The following is a 24,082-nucleotide window of genomic DNA, read 5'->3' as shown; positions in this document are numbered from 1 at the left end:
TTTTTTTATTTATTTACTTTGTTATTGTATAACATACATTTTAGTTTGCTAACTGTGCACATATGTTTTTGTTTAGTTTAGTTTTGCTTTAGTTGACAAACATTAGTTTGTGTTTGTGGCTGGCTACCACTTCAGAGAATGGATCTATGGTCGGATAGTTTGCATTTCATTTAGTCTTTATTGGATCCCTCCCTCCATGTTCCTGGCATTTAAGTTCTCACCTTACTTTCCTCTCCTTCATCATCCCCAGCTGAACTCATTTCTTTGACCTTCTCCGCTCCCATCATTCTCATATCCCATCTTCCTCATCCTCCTTTCGGCCCTGAACATCTGTGCATGTGACAGGCGAGAGGATGGTGACAGCAGTCCCCTGTCGCTCCTTCCCCTCCCTTCTATCCTGTGCTCTCTCTTCTTGCACTAACACTCCAGCTAACTCCGTCACCCCCCAACACACACCCTTTTGCCACCTCCTCCATCTCCCCTTTAGTCTGTCAACCTCTTGTCACTTCCCTTTACCCTCCCCATGGCATTCACCTTTGACTGCACCTCTTGGCTCTTCTTTATCCAGACCTCTCTTTCTCCTACATATGACAGCATTTGCCCATCTCATTCCCACAGTGTTTCTTCTTTTGTACCTTTTCTGTCTCTCACGCATCCTTCAATTTTTCTCCCGCTGACACCAAATGGTCAATAGTAAGCTCTTCGTGAGTTATTATACTTGCATTCCCATTCATTTGTCAACTTACAGTACATATTCCTCCTACTTTGTTCATCTTTTGCTCACTCTTTTCAATCCATGTGCAAGATATTTTGTATTCACCAGCCATTTTGCAACAGAATGTAGATTTTGTAAGTACTAAATCATTTGTTATAACAAAATCTATTTAATTTTCAACGTTCCCTCAGTCAACATTTGATGACCGTATAAACACGATTCTGGACCTTCTAATTACACTGGAACGCGTACCTCTATTTTATTTGTATTAAGATAAAACAAAACAGATTTGTACTGTAGTCAAGTTTGAGCTCACAACGTGGCTGTTTTCATAGTAAGACCACATGTTGACAACACAGAGTGAAAGATAACATTTTCTAGAGGTGAAAATGACAGAGTATCCGGAGAGGCAACACTGACTGCGTGAAATGACATTATAACAGTATGACAACTCCGCGGTTATCCATGTTTTACACGACAATCGCTTTACAATGTGTCACAATATGTACGTAACAGATGGAAAAGATCGCCATTGAGGAAAATGACAGGAAATGTATCACCGTATTGCAGTGGCTGCTTCACAGAATGAGCCAATTTTATTGTGCATTTCAACAACTTTAAGATAAACTCTGACATATTTCACATTCCATCTTCCGTAATAAATATTATGTGACAACTGCTTACTAAAAGTAGGGTTGGTACCAATGTAGAAATTATGTAATTTTGGAGTGTCAAACTCATTTTGTCACGGGCCACATTAGTTACAGTTTCCCTCAGAGGACTGTTAAGAATGTAACGCATATAAATGTTAAATCGGCGCCTCATAGTATTACATATACATAACAAATTGATGGATTTGTAGTTTTGTAATCAGAAGTTTAGGATAATAGTTTAATATATTATATTAATCAATATTATTATTACATATGACAAATTGGAATGTTGGTACAGATTTGAACAAGAATCAGGTGATGCACAAGATTTGCTTTCGTGGGTCACATAAAATGATGAGGCAGGCCAGATCTGGTCCTAGGCCTTGGCTTTCACACCTGTGTTGTACATTGTATGTACTTCAGGGGATGTAACTACAGGGGATGTAACTGCATGTATAAAGCAGGGATAGATACGGGCCTGATAGATACGGATTGTTTTTAGGTTCTGATCTTCTTTTCTTTTCGGCTTTTCCCTTCAGGGGTCGCCACAGCAAATCAGTTGCCTCCATTTAACCCTGTCCTCTACATCCTCTGCTCTCACACCAACTACATTCACGTCCTCTTTAACTACATCCATAAACCTCCTTTTTGGTCTTCCTCTAGACCTCCTCCCTGGCATTTGGAAACTCAGCATCCTTCTGCTAATATACTCACTACCTCCCCTTGGACATGTCCAAATCAGTCTGGCCTCTCTGACTTTATCTCCAAAGCCTCTAATGCGCTGTAACAATTAAGAGATACGTATGCCAGGGAGAATATTTGACTGTTTTACAATACTTTCTGGCAGTTTTTATTTAACTTTACAACAGACTGAAAAATCTGAAAAAATCTGCAGATTTTTTTGTATATATTGTTTTTTTGTGTGTGTGTGTGTGGGGGGGGGTCATTATCTATGTCTTATGTCACAGTATCTTAATGTGCTGAAAGAATATTGGCACACACAGAAAAAAAGCTGACAATTTTTGCCAATTTCAAAAGCGTTAACATTGGCTGATTAAAATCAGCCGCCTGATTAACGCTAAAATACAATACTGTGCAAAAGTCCCATGATCATATTGAGATAGAACATCAGTAAGTAAATCTATAGAAAACAATATTGGGTTAAATTTAATTAAATACAAATGTACATGCAAATTTACATTACTGTCTATTTTTTTAAGGTAACGTTTGTGTGCACAGCCTTAAGATAAAGATTGCATACATTCATGTCCGTAAATATGAAGTATTCTCGCTTTGTATCAAAGTCTCTGCTTGCACTGCACCAACTACTTAATTAAGCTTGACTAAATCATTGTTACACAATCTTTCCAGAAGAATCAGGTTTGAGGTGATAGAACATTAATTTTCCAGACAAAAGGGCAACGGAATATCCCATTACACTCTTGTCATGTGACTTTATTAATGGACTTAAAGAATGTGCCAAAAAGTTTCCAATAAGGTGAGGCTCAACTTTGAATAAAAAGACGTTACACTCTTGCAGTGGCCTTCCATTTATCATCACCACTTATTGAAGAGTTAGCAGTCATGGTTTATGACTTTCCTCTCTTTTCTTCTGTCCTGACTTTTAGCTCGAACTTTTCCAATTTTTGCCATGTGTTTCATGTGATTTGAAGCAACTGTGTTCTACTTGATGTAACCTCTCTCATCACTTTTGAATAGACTCATTTTGCCTCTCCTTCTCCCAGGTTTCTCATTCTTTCATTTTTGCCTTTCTACCTCTCTTCACTTTTGCCCTCATCCATCAATTTACCATAACAACACTCCCCTTTCTTATCCTCTTCCATCCCATCGCATCTCTCACCTCCCCGCTATACCATAGCCATAAAATCTGCTCTCATCCCTCCCTTTTCGGGCTTACCTCATTCATCTCTCTTACTCTTCCATGTCTTCAGCCTCCTCCTTCCCCTCCTCATCCGTGCACCATCTTGTCATTCACTCCAACACTCCTACCTACAATCTTTCTCAAAGCGTCACAGATGCCTTAACCACTGTCCACTCCGCTAACTTCACCGTCACCATTGTTTACCCTTCACTGTCACTCTGCTCACCCAACGTAAATTTTTCACCCTCCCCCTAGTCCCTCTTGATAGTGTTTTATCATCTCAGGGGAATGGTTTTGCAGCAATGGGTTTTTGAGGTGTTGACATTCCACAGATACTGGTCCAGTTTATCTGTCAGGGTTTATCTGTCAACTGGAGCATAATAGCTGTGTGATTTTTGTCAGGGGGTGGAATACATCACAGACAAACTCACACTTATTTTATCATGTGATATAATATCTCTCATGCCCCCTTGTACTATGCTTAATGGCTTCTCCATTCCTTGTCTTCTCTAAACCTCCCTCTTTCCCACTTTGACCTTATAAACTCACTTTTAACTGTCTTTTTCAAAATTGCTACATAATTTACCTGTTTACATCCTTGACAAAGTAAAATCCATCACATACTGTAGAATCAATATGATATGACCGGCTTGTATAGTTTCTCTCTCTCTCTCTCTCTCTCTCTCTCTCTCTCTCTCTCTCTCTCTCTCTCTCTCTTTGTATTTAAACTATGCTAAAAATATAAATTAATGAATAAATAGCTCCACTTACCAGTAAGCTGCAAAACTGTTTTTGTTGCTATTCTTTTTACAGTAATTTACACTTGCATTGGTGTAAACTTGGTAAGTAGCATAGGTCAAAGGTCAGCATTGTCGTGTATGTCCGCTAATGGGTCATTTACTACCAAATAATTTGAGCAAATGTGTTACTCAGTAGTGTCTATCAAACAGTCTTCATATTCAGTACTGAAGAAGTAGCTCTCAGTTTGAAAAAGGTTGGTGACCCCTAACAGCCAAAAAATGGACTGAAAGTGCATGAGGGAGCCAAGAAAGTTCCTTGCTGCTGTGCCGCTAGGTGGTCTTGCTTTTTCCATAGAGATATACTTGTATAAACACTATAGCAGTAGTGTCCAAACTACGGCCCAGGGGTCACTTGCAGCTCTCCATCCATTTTTCAGCGTCCCGTGACATATACGGTATTTTGACAATGACTTTCCATGTGGCCTGCAAGGCTAGCTTACATAAATAAAGGCTGGTGGTGGGCAGAGTGAGAAGAGAGGGTGTAAAAAAAATAGGTGCCACTACACTAATAAATCGTTTTTTTGTACACCAGAGCTATTCTAGATATGCAAAGAAACAAATAAACTATTTACGACTTAAATAGATATTTGTTGAGGTATTTTTTCTGCCACTAGGTGGCAATAGTGTTCCATGTTGGACTTTGTTGACAGTACTCGTACTGTTTTTGTTTTTCAAATTTAAGTGTAAGTTAATTAGAACATGAAACAACTCAATGACTCCTTACCAATGTGTTCATTGAAAATTACTAGTCCCCAGTTACCACAAACATAATTTATTATTGTAAAAATTGTGTTTTAGTGACTCCTTTGCACAATATTGTATGCTTTTATTTTGTTAAGCTCTATACTGATGCGCATTGCATTTAGTGACACAGCTTTCCGGCAAACGAGGCAGAAATTAAACCGAGGATGTTACAGGAACTATCTTCTGTAGTTGCTCCGTTCGCCTCTGGTAGCCCAGCCATTACAATTAATGGGGAATTCAAACGACTATGCCTCATGGCATTTCTTTATAAATAAGTGGTGATAAGTACTAGCACTACAAGATGTTTCTTGTATTTTGAATTTTTTACAATGCCGCCACTGTTTAAGTATATGCTCAATTTCATAATGAATAGAATCAATAATATGGTAACTTGCTCACACATGCTGTTGTGTGTATGTGGCTGACAGTGGCAGAATTTTCTGAATGTTACTGTGGCATGAATGCTAATATCAGAAAATAATCCATCTTGAAATGTCTGACATACTAATGCTCTTCTCCAAGATGTATAGGTCTCACCTATGCATAATTAGATAACACTGAAGAGACTATGTCACTCATGATATAGCCAGAAGGATCTGCATGTAAAGGGCTAAATAAAACATGACTTTGCCCACGCTTTGCTATGCCTGTCTTGGTTGAGCAGCTCTCTGCTGTACACTGACCACTAATAAAACAGCATATAACACACTCAATGTAAAATGTTATTCTGGCAATATCATGCTGCTTTTTCAGCTTGTCCTGGGGACTTGGAGCTGAGCTGATCTGCCTTTCAAATTGCCACATTACATTGGAAAATGGATGGAGGGGGAAAGTTGTTGTTTTTATTTAGCCATACCAACAACCAATTTTATCCATCCATCCAGTTCTGCTTACTCGGAGTTGGGTTGTGGCATTGGAGCTTAAGCAAGGAAGTCAATTTTTATGCATAAGTTGGTCATAAAATGTGACCTGATCATCTAACTCAACATACAAACAGTCTTCTGAAACCACTCAATGTTTTAATGTTTTTATTGGACAAACCGTGTAAAAGAAACATTGACATTGCAGGGTGGGGAAATTATGTTAATTCCTATGCTAATGACTTCTCAAAGAGCTAATTAGGAGTCAGGAGTCAACCAGCCTAGAGTTCAACGCAGCATGTGGCACGCATGGAAGTGTTGTTACATCTGCCTTTCCCTGTGGAAAACACACACCAGTTTGGCGTTTTCAGTTTTAAGAAGCACTGCCCAAAGTAATCCATGCCTTTCATGAAAGAGATATACCTAGGTATCTACAAAATTGCTGTGCTTTTCATAGTCCATAAGACAATTTGTCTATTAATAAAGAAAGTTCAGCAATGTTGCTACTCTCCCTGGCAATCTGGAAAGCATATGTAAAGATTACTTCATGGAAGTATGGTGAAGGGGACATCTTGATTTTTGGTTGTTCTTCTGCCTCAGGGATTGGTTGCATTACTGTCATTGACGAAATAATGAATTACCAAGTTTATCATGATATTTTGTTGAAGAACTTGAGACTGTATTCTAGTTGACTCTTAACAGAAGATGGGTAATCAAACAGGACAATAGCCCAAAGGTCAAATTAAAAGCTGAATTGCTTCAACAGAAGAAAATCCACCTTCGAGTAGCCCGTTCTGATGCCTGACTAAAAAGGAATGGGCCAGAAGGAATCTGGCCATAAAGAGAATGTTTGATTGAGGTTATTCCTACCAAACAAAGGCTCCACTGGTTACTAACTACAAAGGTTCACATATTTTTCCCACCCTGAACTGTAGCAGGTACATATGTTCAGTAAAAACATTACAGTGTTTTTGACACGCCGTGGCAGTTTTAGGACTCAGACGCAGAGATAGGGGTTTGAGGCCAAGGCAAATATTTATTAAACAAAAAAAACGCCTCGTTTAGAGGGAAAAAAACAAAGGCTATTAAAAGTTAACTAAAGGCGCTCCAAAAAGGGAGGATGTCTAAACTACAAACGAAACAAAATCATTCCTTAACAAAACCATACTGTGGCTATACAAAAATACAAACCAAAGTTATGACAAGATACAGGACAACAAGGCTGAGGACTATGACTGGCTCTGACGAAAACACTTAGGCACAAGACAGGGGAGACGCAGACCATTTAACACATGAGGGTAATGGGAAACAGGTGGACACAATCAGGAATCAGGGTTGACACTGACACCACACGAGGAAGGGCAAGTGACCTGAAACGAAAGGAGTCAGAATTTTCAAAATAAAACAGGAAATGACAAGACAACCTCACTGCGGTGTGACAGTACCCCTCCCTCTAGGGCCGACTCCCGACGGTCCAGGCTGGTCAGAATGATCCCTATAGAAGTCCTCAATTAGAGAGTCATCCATAATGAAGCGGGAAGGAACCCACTGTCTCTCCTTGGGCCCATACCCCTCCCAGTCCACCAAGAACTGCCTGCCCCAGCCCCGATTGCGGACGGCCAGCAGTCGCTTCACTTTGTAGACGGGGCCCCCATCCACAATCACAGGAGGCGGCGGGGGCGAAGGAGCCGGAACCAGGGGACTCTCCCTGACCGGCTTGACTTGGCTAACGTGGAACGTTGGATGAACACGAAGGGACCGAGGCAGGCGAAGACGGACAGCGGCCGGGTTGATCACCTTGGAGATGGGGTACGGGCCCACAAACCGTGGTGCCAACTTTTGGCATGGCACCTTCAAGTGAAGGTTCTTGGAGGACAGCCACACTTTATCCCCCAGCTGGTATGCTGGAGCAGGTCTCCTCTTTTGATCAGCTGCTCGCTTGACTCTGTCCCTCTGGCGCTCCAGTACCTGAGCCGAGCGGCTGCCCAGATGCTATGGCAGCGGCGGACCAAGGCGTGGGCAGAAGGAACAGAGGCCTCAGACTCCAGGTTGGCAAAGAAGGGGGGATCATAGCCAAAAACACATTTGAATGGGGTGAGTCCTGTGGCAGAAGTAGGCAGTGAGTTATGGGCAAGCTCAACCCAGACCAGGTGTTTGCTCCACATTGCAGGATTCTGGGAGACTAGGCACCGGAGACCGGTTTCTAACTGTTGGTTGAGGCGCTCTGACTGGCCGTTAGCCTCAGGGTGGTAACCTAAGGTTAGGCTGGCTTTGGCGCCGATTAAGCGGCAAAACTCCATCCAGAAGTGAGACACAAACTGGGGCCCCCGGTCAGACACAATGTCTCTGGGGAACCCATGAACTCGAAAGACGTGGTTAATCATGACCTCAGCCGTTTCCTTGCCTGAGGGAAACTTAGGCAAGGCTATGAATCTGACCATTTTAGAAAATCTGTCGACTACAGTGAGAACTGTGGTTTTACCTCGGGAGATGGGGAGTCCTGTGACAAAGTCCAGGGATATTTCTGCCCATGGTCTGGAAGGAATGGGAAGGGGCTGCAGCAGGCCCATTCGTGATCTGGTGGATGACTTATTTCGGGCACATACCGAGCAGGCCTCGATGTACTCTCGGACCTCCGGCTCCATGGAAGGCCACCAGAATCGCCGGGAGATGGCGTACATTGTCCGTCGGACTCCTGGATGACAGGAAAGAAGTGAGGTGTGGGCCCAATGGATCACCTGTGGGCGCAGCTGCACTGGGACAAATAGTCTATTAAGCGGGCATCCATTTGGTGGAGTTGCCTGACCGTTGACTTGTTTAACATCCCTCTCGATTTGCCATGACACGGCTCCAACCACACGGTTCGGCGAAAGGATGGTCTCTGGTTCCTTAGCTACAGGCTCGGGGTCATAGAGACGAGACAGGGCATCGGGCTTGACGTTACGAGACCCCGGCCTGTAAGTGAGAGAGAAGGAAAAACGGTTAAAGAACAGCGGCCACCTGGCCTGGCGTGGGTTAAGTCTCTTGGCTTTGCGTATGTATTCCAGGTTCTTGTTATCGGTCCAGACCACAAACGGATGCTTCGCCCCTCGAACCAGTGCCTCCATTCTTCCAAAGCAATTTTGACAGCCAGAAGCTCTCTGTCCCCAACATCATAGTTACACTCTGCCTTGGATAGTCGTCGTGACAAGAAGGCACAGGGATGCATCTTTCCATCCTTCTCTGCACGCTGAGACAGGACAGCTCCGATCCCCTCATTGGACGCGTCCACTTCCACAACAAATTGCCGCTGTGGATCTGGCATTGTGAGGATTGGTGCTGTTACAAAGCGTTGTTTGAGTGCTTGAAATGCGGCTTCTGCCTCCGGTGACCAGCTGAACCTCACCAGAGGGGAGGTGAGGGCATGCAGAGGGGCAGCTATTGCGCTGAACCCTCTGATGAAGCGTCTGTAAAAGTTAGCAAACCCAAGGAATTGCTGAACCTTCTTGCGGCTAACAGGTGTGGGCCACTCCCTCACGGCGCTACTTTTAGCCTGATCCATCTGTACCTTCCCAGGGGCTATGACAAAGCCTAGGAAGGAGATGGTTTTGGCATGAAAAACACTTTTCTCTGCCTTGACAAAGTTTGTTCTCAAGCAGTCTTTGAAGAACCTTGGAAACATGGATTTGATGTGTGGCTAGATCTGAAGCGTATAAAAGTATGTCGTCTAAATAAACGTACACAAACTGGTCCAGAAAGTCTCTCAAAACGTCATTAATCATGGCCTGGAAAACAGCAGGAGCATTAGTGAGACCAAAGGGCATGACTAGGTATTCGTAATGGCCACTAGGTGTATTAAACCCTGTTTTCCATTCATCCTCCTCCCGGATCCTAATGAGATGGTATGCATTGCGCAAGTCCAATTTGGTAAAGATTGTAGCTTGTTGAAGATTTTCAAACACGGATGACATGAGAGGAAGGGGGTAACGGTTTTTTATTGTAATGTCATTAAGGAGGCTATAGTCTATACAAGGCCGTAAGGAACCATCCTTTTTCCCCACAAAAAAAAAAAACCCGCTCCCGCTGGTGATGACGAAGGACGAATCAGTCCAGCCTTCAGGGAAGTTTCGATGTATTCCTTCAGGGCCGCCTTCTCTGGTCCTGAAACAGAATATAGGCGTCCCTTGGGAATGGTGGAACCTGGAGTCAACTCTATGGCACAGTCATAGGAACTATGCGGTGGGAGCGACATGGCTTTGGTCTTGTTGAATATCTCCTGGAGGTGATGGTAGCAAGGAGGCACGATGCTCAGATTTGGGTACTCAAGAGTCTGAGGGATTTAACAAAAATATGATTAACAGTCGTAATGTCCGCTTCCCGATTTGGTGAACCAACCCCATGGCTCACACAATTATTTCCCCATTCCAGTACTTCACCAGTCAACCAGTTTACATGGGGGTTGTGTTCACACAACCATGGGTGTCCCAGGACCAGAGTCTGTGAAGGAGACTGAAACACATGAAAAACTAGGTGCTCCTTATGTTTGCCAACTTGGAGCTGGATGGGTTCTGTGATGTGTGTAATGGTGAATAACTCACTACCATTTAGTGCCCTAGCCTTAATGGGCTTAATTAGCGGCTCAGTCTTGGCACCAAAATGTCTCACAAGCCCCCAGTCTATCAGGCTCTCATCTGCCCCAGAGTCTATCAGGGCATGGAGGTCTGTGGAAGTGGTGCGGTGAATGATTTTTACTTGAGTGAGTTTTCGTGGGACCGACACTGGAGTCGTAACTTGACTCACTGCTTTGGTCCTTTTGGCTGGGCAGGCGGCCACGAGGTGATCTTGGTTTCCGCAGTAAAAGCACAGCCCTTCCAGCTGTCGGCGCCGTCTCTCCACCTGCAAAAGCCGCGCTCTGCCCAGTTGCATGGGCTCCTCCTCTGGTCCCAAGGGAACGTGTTGGCGCTGAACTGACGAGGAACCGAGAGGAGCCGACACACCCGATGCTTGGAAGAGCGGGGATCCCTCCATCGTCCTTGCCCTGTGACTGCGGCAATGTGTAACCTCCTGCAACCAATGATCCTTCCGGATGGCAAGGGCGATGAGGGAGTCAACTGAGATGAGCAGTTCTTGGATGGACGTTGCCAGGCCCTTGAGGAAGACGTCATAGAGCGCCGTAGAGTTCCAGCCACTCTCTGCCGCGAGAGTGCGGAAGCGGATGGAGTAGTCGCTCACGGAGTCTTTTCCTTGTTTCAGGCTGCTTAGCTGCCGGGCCTTTTTCCGGTCTGAACAGACTGGATCAAAAACCCTCTGAAGGGCGGCTCGGAAGTCCGTGACGGAGCCGCAGAGTGGGGAACTGCGTGCCCACTCTGCCGTGGCCCAGGCTCTGGCTCTCCCAGTCAGTTGGGAAATCATGAAAGCCACCCGGGATCGATCTGTGGGAAAGGCCTGGGGGGAGTGCTCAAAATGAATGTCACAGTCAGTCAAAAATGCCTTGCATTGTCCTGGCTCCCCAGAGAATCGCTCAGGGGAGGCTAGCTTGATCCCCGACCCGGCATACGGCACGGGCGGAATCGGCATGGCTGCTTGAGTCTCTGGCACGGCAGGGGGGCTAGTGGTGCGACCCTGAAGGTCCCGTACCTGTGCTGTGAGCTGGACCATGTGCGCTGCCATGGTTGTCTGAAATCCCTCTTGCTGGGAGAGACGGGCTTCCTGAGCTCGCAGCGCTGCAGCCACTTGCTCCCTCTCTGCTGGGTCCATACTGGCCTAAGTGTACTGACACGCCGTGGCAGTTTTAGGACTCAGACGCAGAGATAGGGGTTTGAGGCCAAGGCAAATATTTATTAAACAAAAAACTCCTCGTTTAGAGGGAAAAAACAAAGGCTATTAAAAGTTAACTAAAGGCGCTCCAAAAAGGGAGGATGTTTAAACTACAAACGAAACAAAATCATTCCTTAACAAAACCATATTGTGGCTATACAAAAATATAGAGATGGGACGTTTGACACTGAGACTCCGGAGCATGTGTCAGCCGAGTGAGACAGACTGCTCGAAACAATGTATCAAAAGCCCCGATCAAACCTCCGTGATCACGTGCTGATGACGTATGCGGCTTTATGCGCGCTAATGAGATACCGGAAATTACGTAACTGATTCAAACCTTTTGGCGCGGTGTCAGCTGAAGCCGAACACAATAGAGCAAATATTGTTCTTGAATAAGAACTTGTAAAACAAAAAAATATAAAAAGTTGGGCACAAGCACAATTCCCTCATGTACATACTATTTGCTTTATTTTCACTGTAGCACAAGCACAATTCCCTCATGTAGATATCTGCTTCACTTTATGTTCACCTGGAAAAGTTAGTTATTCGGTATGTTTCCAACAAAAGTACTCCCACAATGATGCATTTAAAGTTTCCAATTATGCATTATTTTTAAATCGTGTGTAGAAGATACAGGCTTGACCCAAGTATTTTCCACCGAGTTGCTATAAGCGCTTCTCCAAGACCCTCAGTCACATCTCCCAAAGACTGATGTTGAAATACTTGTCATCTGGCTTCACAGCGCACTTGTGTCATATCCAAATCATGTTTATAAAAATCTAATGAGTAACAGGACATCACATTGAACCATAGTACTGGTACAGTGTCAAAATATTGACACACTTGATGATCATTAGACAGACACAAATGTAAGACTGAATGTACTGGTGTTATGTTGGAATATAAATCAATCAGGCGAATCACTTTGAAGATTATAGCTGCTATGACTCCAGCTGACCACCAGATGTCACCGGTACGATCTATCTTATGGGGCTTTGAAACTTCGACTCTTTTTCCAAATCAATCAGCCGAAAGCCTCAAAAGCTTCACAAGGCTTCATTGTCCCATCTCTACAAAAATACAAACCAAAGTCATGACAAGATACAGGACAACAAGGCTGAGGACTATGACTGGCTCTGACGAAAACACTTAGGCACAAGACAGGGGAGACGCAGACCATTTAACACATGAGGGTAATGGGAAACAGGTGGACACAATCAGGAATCAGGGTTGACACTGATACCACACGAGGAAGGGCAAGTGACCTGAAACGAAAGGAGTCAGAATTTTCAAAATAAAACAGGAAATGACAAGACAACCTCACCGCGGTGTGACAGTTTTACATTTTATTATTAATTTAACTTGATAGTTTTCTTGCAATCATATGTTAGAGGGGCCTACTACAAACTTGAACTTATTTTTAAATGTCATGAACTGTTCAGGTGCTGGTGGATGGTCTCCACTCGATAGTGATCACTACCAGTGGCTGCAGGTGGACCTGGGTTCCAGAAAGCAACTGAGTGGCATAGCCACACAAGGTCGCTACAGCAGTTCCGATTGGACAACACGCTACCGTCTGCTCTACAGTGACACAGGAAGAAACTGGAAACCTTATCACCAGGATGGCAACATTTGGGTGAGTGCTGCATTGTTTATGTTTGTGTCATTCTGATCCAATGTGTGTCTCGTCCAATAGTTGTTATTGTATTGGCAGTGTGTGTGGTGTAGACTGCGGGCTGCTTCCCTTTGCAGCTTTGGGGATTTTGTGGTTCAGCCAAGTTTGGTTTGATTCACAAATGTCTTTGTTTCTTGTCCGTCTTTGTATAGACTCATCGTACATGAGTAAACAAAATGGCCCTGAATCATTCACTGTGCTAATGCATTGATATAAATACTTTTTCTTCCCCTTAAATTATTGATGTGGTCTCTCTGACCATTTTCCATTTTTTTCATCTTGTATCTTATCTTCAAATGAGCCATTCTCTATTATTTGTACATCCACTTTCTGACAGTGGCCTATCATTGGCTAATGGCCTACTCCATTCACCATTACATTATATCAAGTGCCACAGAAGACAAAAGAGCCGTCATTGGTCTACAACAATACACCTAAATCTAAAATATGATATTCAAAGGTGTCTAGAAAGAAACCAGACAAAAACATTTCATCTAATTGAGCAAGGTCACAGCAGAACACTCACACTATGGGAACTATTGTGTCATGAGACCCATGATTCAATTTAATTTATGTTAAGTTATTACAGTCAAGGACACAAGACATTAAAGGACATTGTTTTCATGCTTGTGTCTCACGTATGTAACCAGGAGGCTGGGAACAACAAGATATACAAATACAGATAAGATAGCAACACCAAATCCAACGAGAACACGTTGCAGATTTAAAAAGTAAACACGCTCTAAAATTGCAGAAACATGGACAGATTACCAAAAAAGAAAAAATAATGGCTTGGCAGCGAACATTCCTCCTCTTTTTATTAGTATGCAAGGCCAATAATTATGTTTAGTAGGTGAGAAACTATCAGCAATGCTTGTTTTTGTTTTTTTAAATGCCTGTGCTAAGCCCAGCTTGTGGCCATTCAGGTCGATTCAGGGTGAAAAATGTGGACTTTTATGGCAAAAAGTAAATTAAGCTGTTGTTTATGTGTTCTGCATCATAACTATTAGTTGCGATTATATATTTCAAAGTGTTTGCATTTTGCTATTAACAGTGATTCATTGCCTCTGTGATTTCTGCTAACGCTCCAAAACACATTAATCTCCCTGTTGTTTGGGGAAACTACTGCTTGCTTTTTATGTATGACACAACACATAATGTATGTACACTTTGCTTTTCACATTCATTGCCTCTTATATGCTAAAATAGATCAAATACAAGGACATTCAGTAAGACCTTACTGCTCAAAAAGTGATTGTATTTGTGTGTGTGTATATATATATATATATATATATATATCCATCCATTTTCTTAACCGCTTATTCCTCACTAGGGTCGCGGAGGTGATGGAGCCTATCCCAGCTGGCTTCGGGCAGTAGGCGGGGTACACAGTGAACTGGTTGCCAGCCAATAACAGGGCACACAGAGACGAACAACCATTCATACTCACAATCACACCTAGGGACAATTTTAGAGTGTTCAATTAACCTGACATGCACAATACACAATAGGGCTGTGCACGAATCAGTGGTGACTTGAATTGATGTGGTGTGACAGATGTGAATTGCCCGTTAAAAATGAACGCCAAATCTGAATTTTCGGATTTGAGTAAGAGCATATTGTCCCCTGTATTGTCACAAAGACATGTTTGACTGGTTGTTTGTTTCTATTACTTCACTGCTGGCCTCACATGCTCTCAGCAGCATTCAAAGGGAGTTTAGCCATTTGGATGACGGACAGGAGACGACAGGTTAGCTTAGCGCTAGCTAGCTAGCTACGACACAATACAGACGGATGTACTTGACCAAAGCTAGAAAAACACCGTGGATTCTACCGTTGGCCAGGGTATGACAAGGGATCCTGGAGTTGAAATGAACTATTTAAAACTAAAAAGGAGACCCTTTCCTCAGGTTAACTCTGCGGCATCAAAGCACCAGTGAATGTTTTTGGCAAGTGAGAGGAAGCCAATCCAGAGAAATTCCATACAAGCATTGGAAGAACATGCAAAATCCCCAACTTTAGAACTGTGATGCAGATGTGCTACCCACTTATTCATCATGCCGCTCACTAGTATTTATTTAGGCTATACAGTAATTGGGTCACCCACTTAACTTATTATACAGTGTTTGTATTAAAATTGAGGGGGAAAGAATTAACATGCTAACCCAGATCTTGTGTCTCCATCGCTGCCGATCAGAAGTGGGCCTGATAAGTAAGCATTACTCCCAAGGAATAAATGTCCTTTCATACAGACAATGTCACTGTATTGGCTCAGTGATTCCCCAAGGAAGATCACTGATAAACAGTTCATAATTGGTTTTGTGAAACTGCAGAGTCATAATGACATTGACGGATGAGTGTGGTAATTTAAACACTATTTGCAACATTGAGTAGGTTGTCAAGGATTTATAGTCAGAATGTATGTTTTGCCACAATTACACTTGACTATGCAACCCCCCCAGCTGTGACGAAGCTGTGATTTGTGCATGTATGATACATTCTCCCTTGATGTAATACAGGTGTTGTAAATTATGAACACAGTGACATCCAGACAATTGATGTTTACATTCATGCAATCAACAGTAACAAGTAAAAAGCTGCACACTATTGGAACATATTTGTTATACTCATTCTTTGTTTTTCTTGACTTTCCTATTCATCTGTGTGGCAATTTTAAGAAGATCACTGATCTTCATTCATAGCCTTCTAATTAGCTAAATAGTTAGAATATTGAATTTGTCTGTATTGACAAAGGATTTTAAAAAAAATTATTGGTTAAACTACTTTATAAAACATTCTAAAAATACCCATTCAACAAATGCAAGTACAATTTTAATTGATTAAGTATTTATTGTTACTGGAAGTTCTCTACCTATTTTTGCCCATTTGCATCTTCAATTTTAAGCATTGCAAGTCTCAGTGGGGTGATGAGCACCTAAATATGAAACAGAGACTCTTTAGGGCATGGAAAAATAGCAATTGCTGCATATTAAACATCATTTCATTCAAATAACTTAATTTTCTTCTCATAGATTTGGCCCAGCCAATTCTCGCATGGCCTTAGTCTTTTCCACTGTTGTTTCGTATGGATGAGAAGCTTGAAGCTGTAAGTCAACCAGGCCACCTGGCAGTAATATATGTATCTAATAAACCACCACAGCCACAGCCACAAGTCTTAAGCCGATCGTGCATCAAACGGGGACACATTAATAATGCTTCGTCAGCATAGAATGAAAAATAGTCCTACATGTATTTTGCGGCTTAGTCGAACCTAAAACGATTATCTGATGTATTTTTCCTTCCTGTTGCTACAGATATACATCTAAGTGATTCCTTGTCTGTAAAATATGTCCAAATCATGCAACATTTTTTTGTATTAATTTAAAATGCATTAAATATTGCCCATATAAAGTATTTGCTTTTAACCATGGCACAAGTCAAGGTAGCGCTTACTATAAATGCATTTTCCCCTCATCAAAATAATCCAACGGGGATGTTTTTGTTGTTGTTTTTTTTTACCAGTCAGGGAGGGAATGGAGTGGTGGAGATATTTTGAGATGAGCAGAGACGTTGAGCCCAAATAATGTTCCAAGCATCTGCTCTAGGAAACATATTAGTGTCCTTGTTATCTTGTCAGCTGGCCTCTGATCCATTTAGCCCACGCTCAAAGAAAACAGGGCAGAAAGCAAGTGAATAATAGTAACCATGAAAGCTCTCAGCATCCTCCAAACAAGCCTCAGTGCAACTAATGTGTGTGTCATTGCTAGATGCACGCTTTAATTTCCACATATCCACAGGTGGTCTATAAAGTACGTCCTTGAAGATATAAAAGTTAGCGTTTATGTAACAACTTCAGTGGTGCAGTAAATATGCAATTATTCTTTGTCTTGTCTGAACATTTAGATGTTTGGTTACTTTCAGGTGTATTTTGCTCTGTGCCTTACCCCACCTTGTCTTACACTATCCCTTTCAAAACAGTCTTATGCCGAGGGAGTACAGCATTCCTTATGTTTGCCTGTTCTCATGATATTCCTCTTTCATTACGCTTTAATTTTCACAGGAATTGCCTTTTCCGTTCCTCCCCATTGAGGCTATATAAAAGTATCACCGCCTACCTGTGAAATGTGTATATATACCCATTTTTTTAACGTTGAGGCAGGAGGAAAGAAAATGTATTGTTTGAATTTACATTTGCAGTTTAGACATTTGATTGAGCTTGTCTGGAGATATTTAACCTGGGAATAAAACTAAGGTACATTTTCTCATGCTAATTGACACAGGAAATGGGTGGTTTTACAGGTTGTTGATTCGATTAGTAGATTTTGACTGTAATAATTTAACAACATGGTGTCTATGTTGTTGATAATATTTCTGAACAGTGACTAAGTTTACATGCAGGCAATAACTATTTTTGTAAGACCATGTAAACACACGCAATAACCCCCCTGGGCTGCTCCTTTCATAACCGGAATTCTTGCTCATATAAATGCATTCAGAATACCTCGATCGATCGGGGCAAATGTTTTTTGCTGTGCGCATTCTCACTGTTTTCTTCTTCGACTTTTTTTTTTCTTCTTCACTTATTTGATTTGCAAGGAATCTTGGTCTATGTAGTCATGACTTGTATGTGCAGCTCCGTTGTACTTGCTTAAGGAGCCTCCCTTGAATAATTTTTCTGCTGCGTTTTCACGTTATTTTGTGCCTCTATGGGAAAAAGGCAACAGTTTGTGCCTATATACTCATATGGTAAATACAAGTATATAAGTCTGTGCTTCTGGCGTGTAACCCACTGAAAATACTCAAGCCGTTGTCAAGAAACATGACCCTCGCAGCAAAGAACCTCACTTCTGGAGCGTGGAGGAAACCGACTACTTTATTTAGCGCGGTTAGTGACATAAATATAATGTATTTTATTGACCGTATAGTAAGTTAAAAGCGGAAATGACGTAATTTACGTAATTACGTTGTCCGCGCATCGCGGTCCGAATGGGTTATTCCAAATGAGCATGTGAACGGGAGTAACTCTTGCCGCCACGCATGTAAACAACTGTCCTCTGGGCGTGTTTGTGTATAAACGTGAATAAGTCGTGTGTGTTCTCACAAGGACACCGCTGCTAGACTGTGCTTTGTCAGGTAAATGAATAGTGAAGTTTTGAATAGTGTGTGTCTCAGTGGTGGATAACTAATTAAGTTATAAGAGCTGCAGAGTGTTTTCTGATAAATCACACACCTGGATTTATGCTCCAGTGGACTGAATTCTGTTGCTTTTTCTCACTGCTTATCTTTTCATCCGGCATGCCAATCTGATCTTTGTTTAGCTTTTCTATTGTGTGAATCCCTCAGATAGATTTGGCTACCTTATCATATTGTCAATGAGTCATTTTCAGATTTTTTTTTAGAAAGGAAAAGCCAAGTAACGATAGAGCAAGTATATGGAGCATTTGCGCTACTTTCTATTCACCAGTAAAAAATTGTGAATTTCCACTTTGAGCGCCACAGGCACACAATTTAAAGTTTCGTGAGGACTATAACAAATCGGTTTATATTCTCGTGTAATTTTGGTTGGAACCCAAAATGTGCTACAGTGTTGAACAGAATCCAATTCATCACTAAATTTGGGTCCCAGAAATCGCTGAAAAAGTTATGTTTCTGTTGATAATTTCCTATTTTTCTAATATGCATTTTATTCACACTTTCGATCATTTGGTTTGATTTTGTATGCAATTTTTACGGCCAGGTGTAAACACAAAAACTAAACTTAGAACTCAGCACTTTTTCAGTCTGTAGTCCATACTCAACTCACATACAGCAAACTGTAAATACTTGCACCTGCTCTGGACTAAAGACAGAGAAGAGAGCGATGTCACATAACATTCCAGTGGAATAACCTCCAAAAAAATGGAGAGAAAAAAGCCCAATTTAAGCAGTACCACTTTGCTGAAGAATGCACCTACACAACTTTGAGGTGGGGGAGGGGGATACTAGCGTAACATTGCAACATGTTTTTATCATATCTATTGGTTTCTAAGCTAAGTGACAACACGTCACCACAATTTCTCTATACAGGAGCAGATGCTCCATTGGTTGGTTCAGCAGAGGGTCATATATGAGTTGGATTAAGCAATTTATAAGAGTTGAAGCAGTCCAGTAGAATGTATAACATCTCTGGCTCTATTGGTGGTGCTCCATTAAATATGGTATTACCACAGTTTGTTCAGTTTTCTTGGCACAACATAGCCTACAAAACCATCCTTAGAGCTTCACAGAAACTGCAATTTCTTCAATGGCCCTGCTTTGTCCCATACACTTGTCGATGAAAACAAAAGACCAGACCAGGCCACAGTGATTTCCCCTGGCACTGTTAGGGAAGGTTGCACACAATGGGCGTGTGTCCGGAGCGGTCTAGAGCGCTTGACTGTTCCAGCAACAACAATCAAATGCCAGGAAAGGGCTTTTGCCCTTCCGCCTGGAGAGTCTCTCTAATGTTAAACAAAAAGAGAAAAAAATGGACACTGAGATATCCTGCTTAATAAGTAAAAGCTGATGATCAAATGTGGCCTCAATGTCAACATTAGCGAGTTTAAACAGATGGTATAACATTTTTTTCTTGTTGTTTTTTGACCATCTGTTTTATTTGTTTGTTCCAGTTCTCTCATCACCACTTTGCAAACAAACTTTGTTTGCTTTCCCTTGACTGCTAGAAAAGCAAGATTTTACAAATCACTTGTTAAAACTCAGCATGTTCTGTTTTTGACATCTGTAGATTTTAACATCTTGAACAATGCCTGGGACAAATCATTAATAAAAGGGACTCTACTAAGGTTTTACAACCAGAACTATTGCAAAGGCACTAGTTTGACTTCTTGCATTTCTTATAAATATGTAGACATTTTTAATGAGTCTCAAAGGTTCACAGACCTTTAAAATTTCACTTGTGCTTTGGTTTCCTGCGAGGCATTTATTGTTTTTACTTGGTTTAAATAGGCTCCTATGGTTGACACACTCGCATACATACCAACTCCTTTTTTTTTTAAACTGCTGGCAAATGATTTGACTTCGGAGCAGGGGCGATTAAATGGTCCACTAAGCAGACTTTTCCAAAGTGTGACTTATTTTTTCCCATCTTCATCATCCCACTCTTCTGTTCTTTTTCCTTGCTCCTGCTGCCCTGCTCTGCATTAGAATGCTTTTGAATTGGACTGTTCATTCAGCCAAGCCAAGATAAGTGCTGAATTGTAGGATGGACACAATAGACAAATAAAGGAAGGAATCACAGGAATTGGGAGACTGGGGATGTAGCTTTTGAGTTAAGGTAAAAAAATTAAAATAAACATTGGGGGGTTTTCTCTTATTCGCTGTACAAGGAATGAGTGGGCTGCATGGACAAAAGCGGCATTCTGCACTCAGTCAGCCATATTCCGAATAAATATACAGAGTTACTGGAAAAAAAAAAGGGGGGCTTTGAGATGAGTGAACAGCAAGGCGTAGTACCAGTATCTTCTTGCATGTGTGTGTACATTGAATACATTTACACACAAAGGAACATTTTTGGTAGCCTTCTGTTGCAGTGCTTGTTTTTTGCAGTCACTTTAGTTTGAGTTTTTGGCACACAAAAAAGATTATTAGTTTATAATGTGTCAGTCTGATTTAGTTTTATCTGACAAGTCAAATACATTTCTTTAGCTTTAGTCATTTTCAAATTCAAATTGAATAAATTCACTTTTTTGACAAAATACTCTGTTAACAAAATAGACTGTAAATAACAACATGGCCAACACAAACTCTTACCTTACTTAGCTTTCTGATCATTCTTTTCAAGCAATGGCCAACATTATAATGCATCTGTATTGTTTTGTTGTTGTTTTGTGGGGAACAACAACAGGTCTGAAATGCTGAGTTCCCTGACCTGTTACTTTGCACAGGCTCGTAGTGAAATGTATACGTGCACCCTCCCACATTTCAAAATCATGCCTAATAAACATCCATAAAGACAAAAAATACCAGACAAATTTATAAAAAATATATAAACATTTATATCATAATATCATAATAAATTTTGGTATTAAAGTAATCCAAAAGTAACTCAAAGTAATCATGTTACATTATTTTTATGGTACTTGGATTGCATTATTAAGCAACTGTATCAGAATAAAATTTTAAAGTAATGCTAGCAACCCTGGGTTGCTCGTACACTAACGAATTGTTATTGAGTCTGTTTCCCTGTGTGCCTCTGAGGGAGAATTGAAACCATTCACCTAAATATACAGTATCAAACATCCCAAGTGCCTCCCCAAAGAGCCATATGCAGCTGTGGGAAAGTGAAGCAGAGCACTAATACACAATTTGCGTGCATTTGTATGCTCAGTTAACCTTTCCTGGGTAAATAGAAATGTTACAAATAAAAGAGAAGGAAAGGCACCGGGGAGACAGAAAACAGAAATATCTCATCGCTGTTTTGGGGAATGTGCATGTAGAGTAGCTCTAAGCTTAGTTTGAACTTCACGACTTACCCGTGGAGATAGGTTATCTTCCGGGGAGCATGCGGTACTGTACATGGATCAGTGTGGAGTCATTTGAAAGCAAAGTGTCTGTTCCCCTCCGTTCCTCTTCTGCCATGCATCTTATCTGGAAAAACACATGGCTTTCTTTTGTCTTTTCTTTTCAGCTATAGAGTTTTTACCACTGCATTCAACCAAAAACTTTTAGGCCAAAACACTCTTGAGTATGCATGTATAAGAAATGTAGAAGATGACATGGTGTCTCTTTTGAGATTTTTTCCCCTCTCAATCAAAGAGGTATCTTTGTTTATTGACCGTATCTATCTCAGCAACTATTAGTCACTGGGAGAACTATTAAATGTTCATCCATCAGATGGCATAAAATAACAAACCAAAAAAAGGCAATCTTACTACTCTATCCCTGTCCATAGCCATGATCTCCACATCAACCTCCCATTTCCATAAACAGAGCTCTCAATTTGCTTACCCAACTGTCCAGCGGGAGCTATACTTTTATATTGAATGGCCCAAAATTAGCATTTTGTGCAAACATTAAATTCATATTAGGGGTGTCAGGCGATTAAAACTGACTTCAATATTTAACTCATGATTAATCACAAATGTTATATCTGTTCCAAATGTACAATAAAATGTACAATAAAATGTACAATAAAATGTACAATAAAATGTACAATAAAATGTACAATAAAATGTACAATAAAATGTACAATAAATATTTGTTCCCAAGTTTTCATACTCTTGTTAACATAAAAGTGTAAAAAAAATATTAAACTAATAGAATAATGGTGGCATCTTTTAGTCATTGTTACAGTCATTTGCAGAGGTGGGCATCATCATTGACTGGAATTAATGATTGAGTGTCCACCTTTTGGCATGTCCTTCAGCACTTTCAGCGAATGCTTGATAATGCGAAGCCTCACAAAAATACACGGATTGAAAAAAATCATGTATACACACTGCGATCGACAGAAGTAATCCTGCTTTACTCTGTGCTCAGTCAGTGCATTTTTTCAAGGCATTTCCATCAATCATCAATTCCAATGACGAAGCCCAGCACTGGCAATTTCATAATAATCCATAAAATTGAGTTAAAATTAAAAATATGTCCTGTACTGTATGAGTGTAATATTGATTTGTGTTGAGGTAATTTTTCTGCCACCAGATGGCGCAATTGCATTAGTAAGATGTTGGTGACAGCTGAGTTACTTGTGAAATTCTGCAAATTTTTAAAATTGTAAAACACAACTTGACCCCACTCTCCACAAATATATGCATTGTTATTAAATTTATTACTGCTAAATTTTGACATGGACGTGTCTGCTGTGTTGTGACTGAAATTCACCCTGTACAGGCTTTCCAAGTAAGGGGAGGTCATTAATTGCGCGTTAAAAAAAAGTAGTGGCGTTGAAGGAACTTTAATTTAACTCAAAATGAACGCACTCATTTTGACAAACCTAATTTATATTGTTCTTTATATATGCCCTCTTTTCAACTTTGACCACCTGCACCTTTAAAGATCTCTACACACACCTGTTGAGCTCAGCATAGAGCACCACAGTTGTAGGGTCAGATGCTCATGAAAAAATGCTTTGTGTTAAGGTTGCCAATGAGGAAGTGGGCACTCTTAATAAGTGTCTTAAAGCTTGAACTGCTCAGACCACTCAGGTCTTATAGGCAAAGGGACTGTCAACCACATCAGCTCCAGGCACCCATTTAGTCTCCAGGGAGCTATTTTAAGTACGGAAATAGAACAGAGAGTTTCTTACATGTACTTTGAGTTCAACAAGGCACAATTTCCTCTTCAAATCCCCTGCAGTCAGACTGTCTCATGGCATAATAATACTCATATAGACTCATAATTATGTTGTATGTTTTGTGAGTGTGTGCCTCCTCAGGGCAGGATGTGGCGAGCGGAACAAATACTTTTTGCTCTTAGCTCCCCAAAGCCTCTTGTTTGACCGTAGGCGCACAGCTTTGATGTATTTAATTTCATCATGTGCGTCCTCGTTTATGTGCACAGGCCTTCTCTGGAAACTCAAACTCGGAGAGTGCAATTCGGCACGAGCTGCAGCACGGAATTGTGGCTCGCTTCCTGAGGCTCGTCCCCCTGGAATGGAGCAAAGAAGGCAGGATTGGTCTTCGGATAGAAGTCTATGGCTGCTTGTACTGTAAGTACACATTGTGTACACATCCAAGCATACACATATTAGTTCAGTATGGTCTTAATCTATTTGATCATAGTTACTCATATTACCTGATTGTACAGTATATTTCACCAAGAATCATTTCTCAGGCTGATAAATTATTACCATGACAACCACCAGTCTTTACCTTTACCCTTGCAAGACAAGAACACACTCTAAAAACAGTTGGGTCAAAAGTAAATTTGCTAATTCATTGGAAAATTAAAATTCAACATGGTCAAAAACTAAAAC

At 41.2% G+C, this 24,082-nt stretch overlaps 1 protein-coding gene across 2 annotated transcripts in view; it reads left to right on the top strand.

Moving 5' to 3' along the window:
• The window catches only part of cntnap2a (contactin associated protein 2a), a 354,486-nt gene that overhangs the window by 150,092 nt on the left and 180,312 nt on the right, over positions 1 to 24,082 (top strand). For both annotated transcript variants that reach the window (XM_086065802.1, XM_086065801.1), the window contains exons 3-4: positions 12,896 to 13,089; positions 23,668 to 23,815. In XM_086065802.1, the coding sequence (XP_085921928.1) occupies positions 12,896 to 13,089; positions 23,668 to 23,815 (342 nt within the window). The remainder of the gene's footprint in view (positions 1 to 12,895; positions 13,090 to 23,667; positions 23,816 to 24,082) is intronic.

Source organism: Leptonotus elevatus, chromosome 21 (assembly GCF_054856555.1).
Source record: "Leptonotus elevatus isolate MCC_2025b chromosome 21, RoL_Lele_1.0, whole genome shotgun sequence".
In the NCBI taxonomy this organism is placed as follows: Eukaryota; Metazoa; Chordata; class Actinopteri; order Syngnathiformes; family Syngnathidae; genus Leptonotus; species Leptonotus elevatus.
The sequence above is the reverse complement of the archived record's forward strand: the minus strand, read 5'-3'. Positions and strand labels throughout refer to the sequence as shown.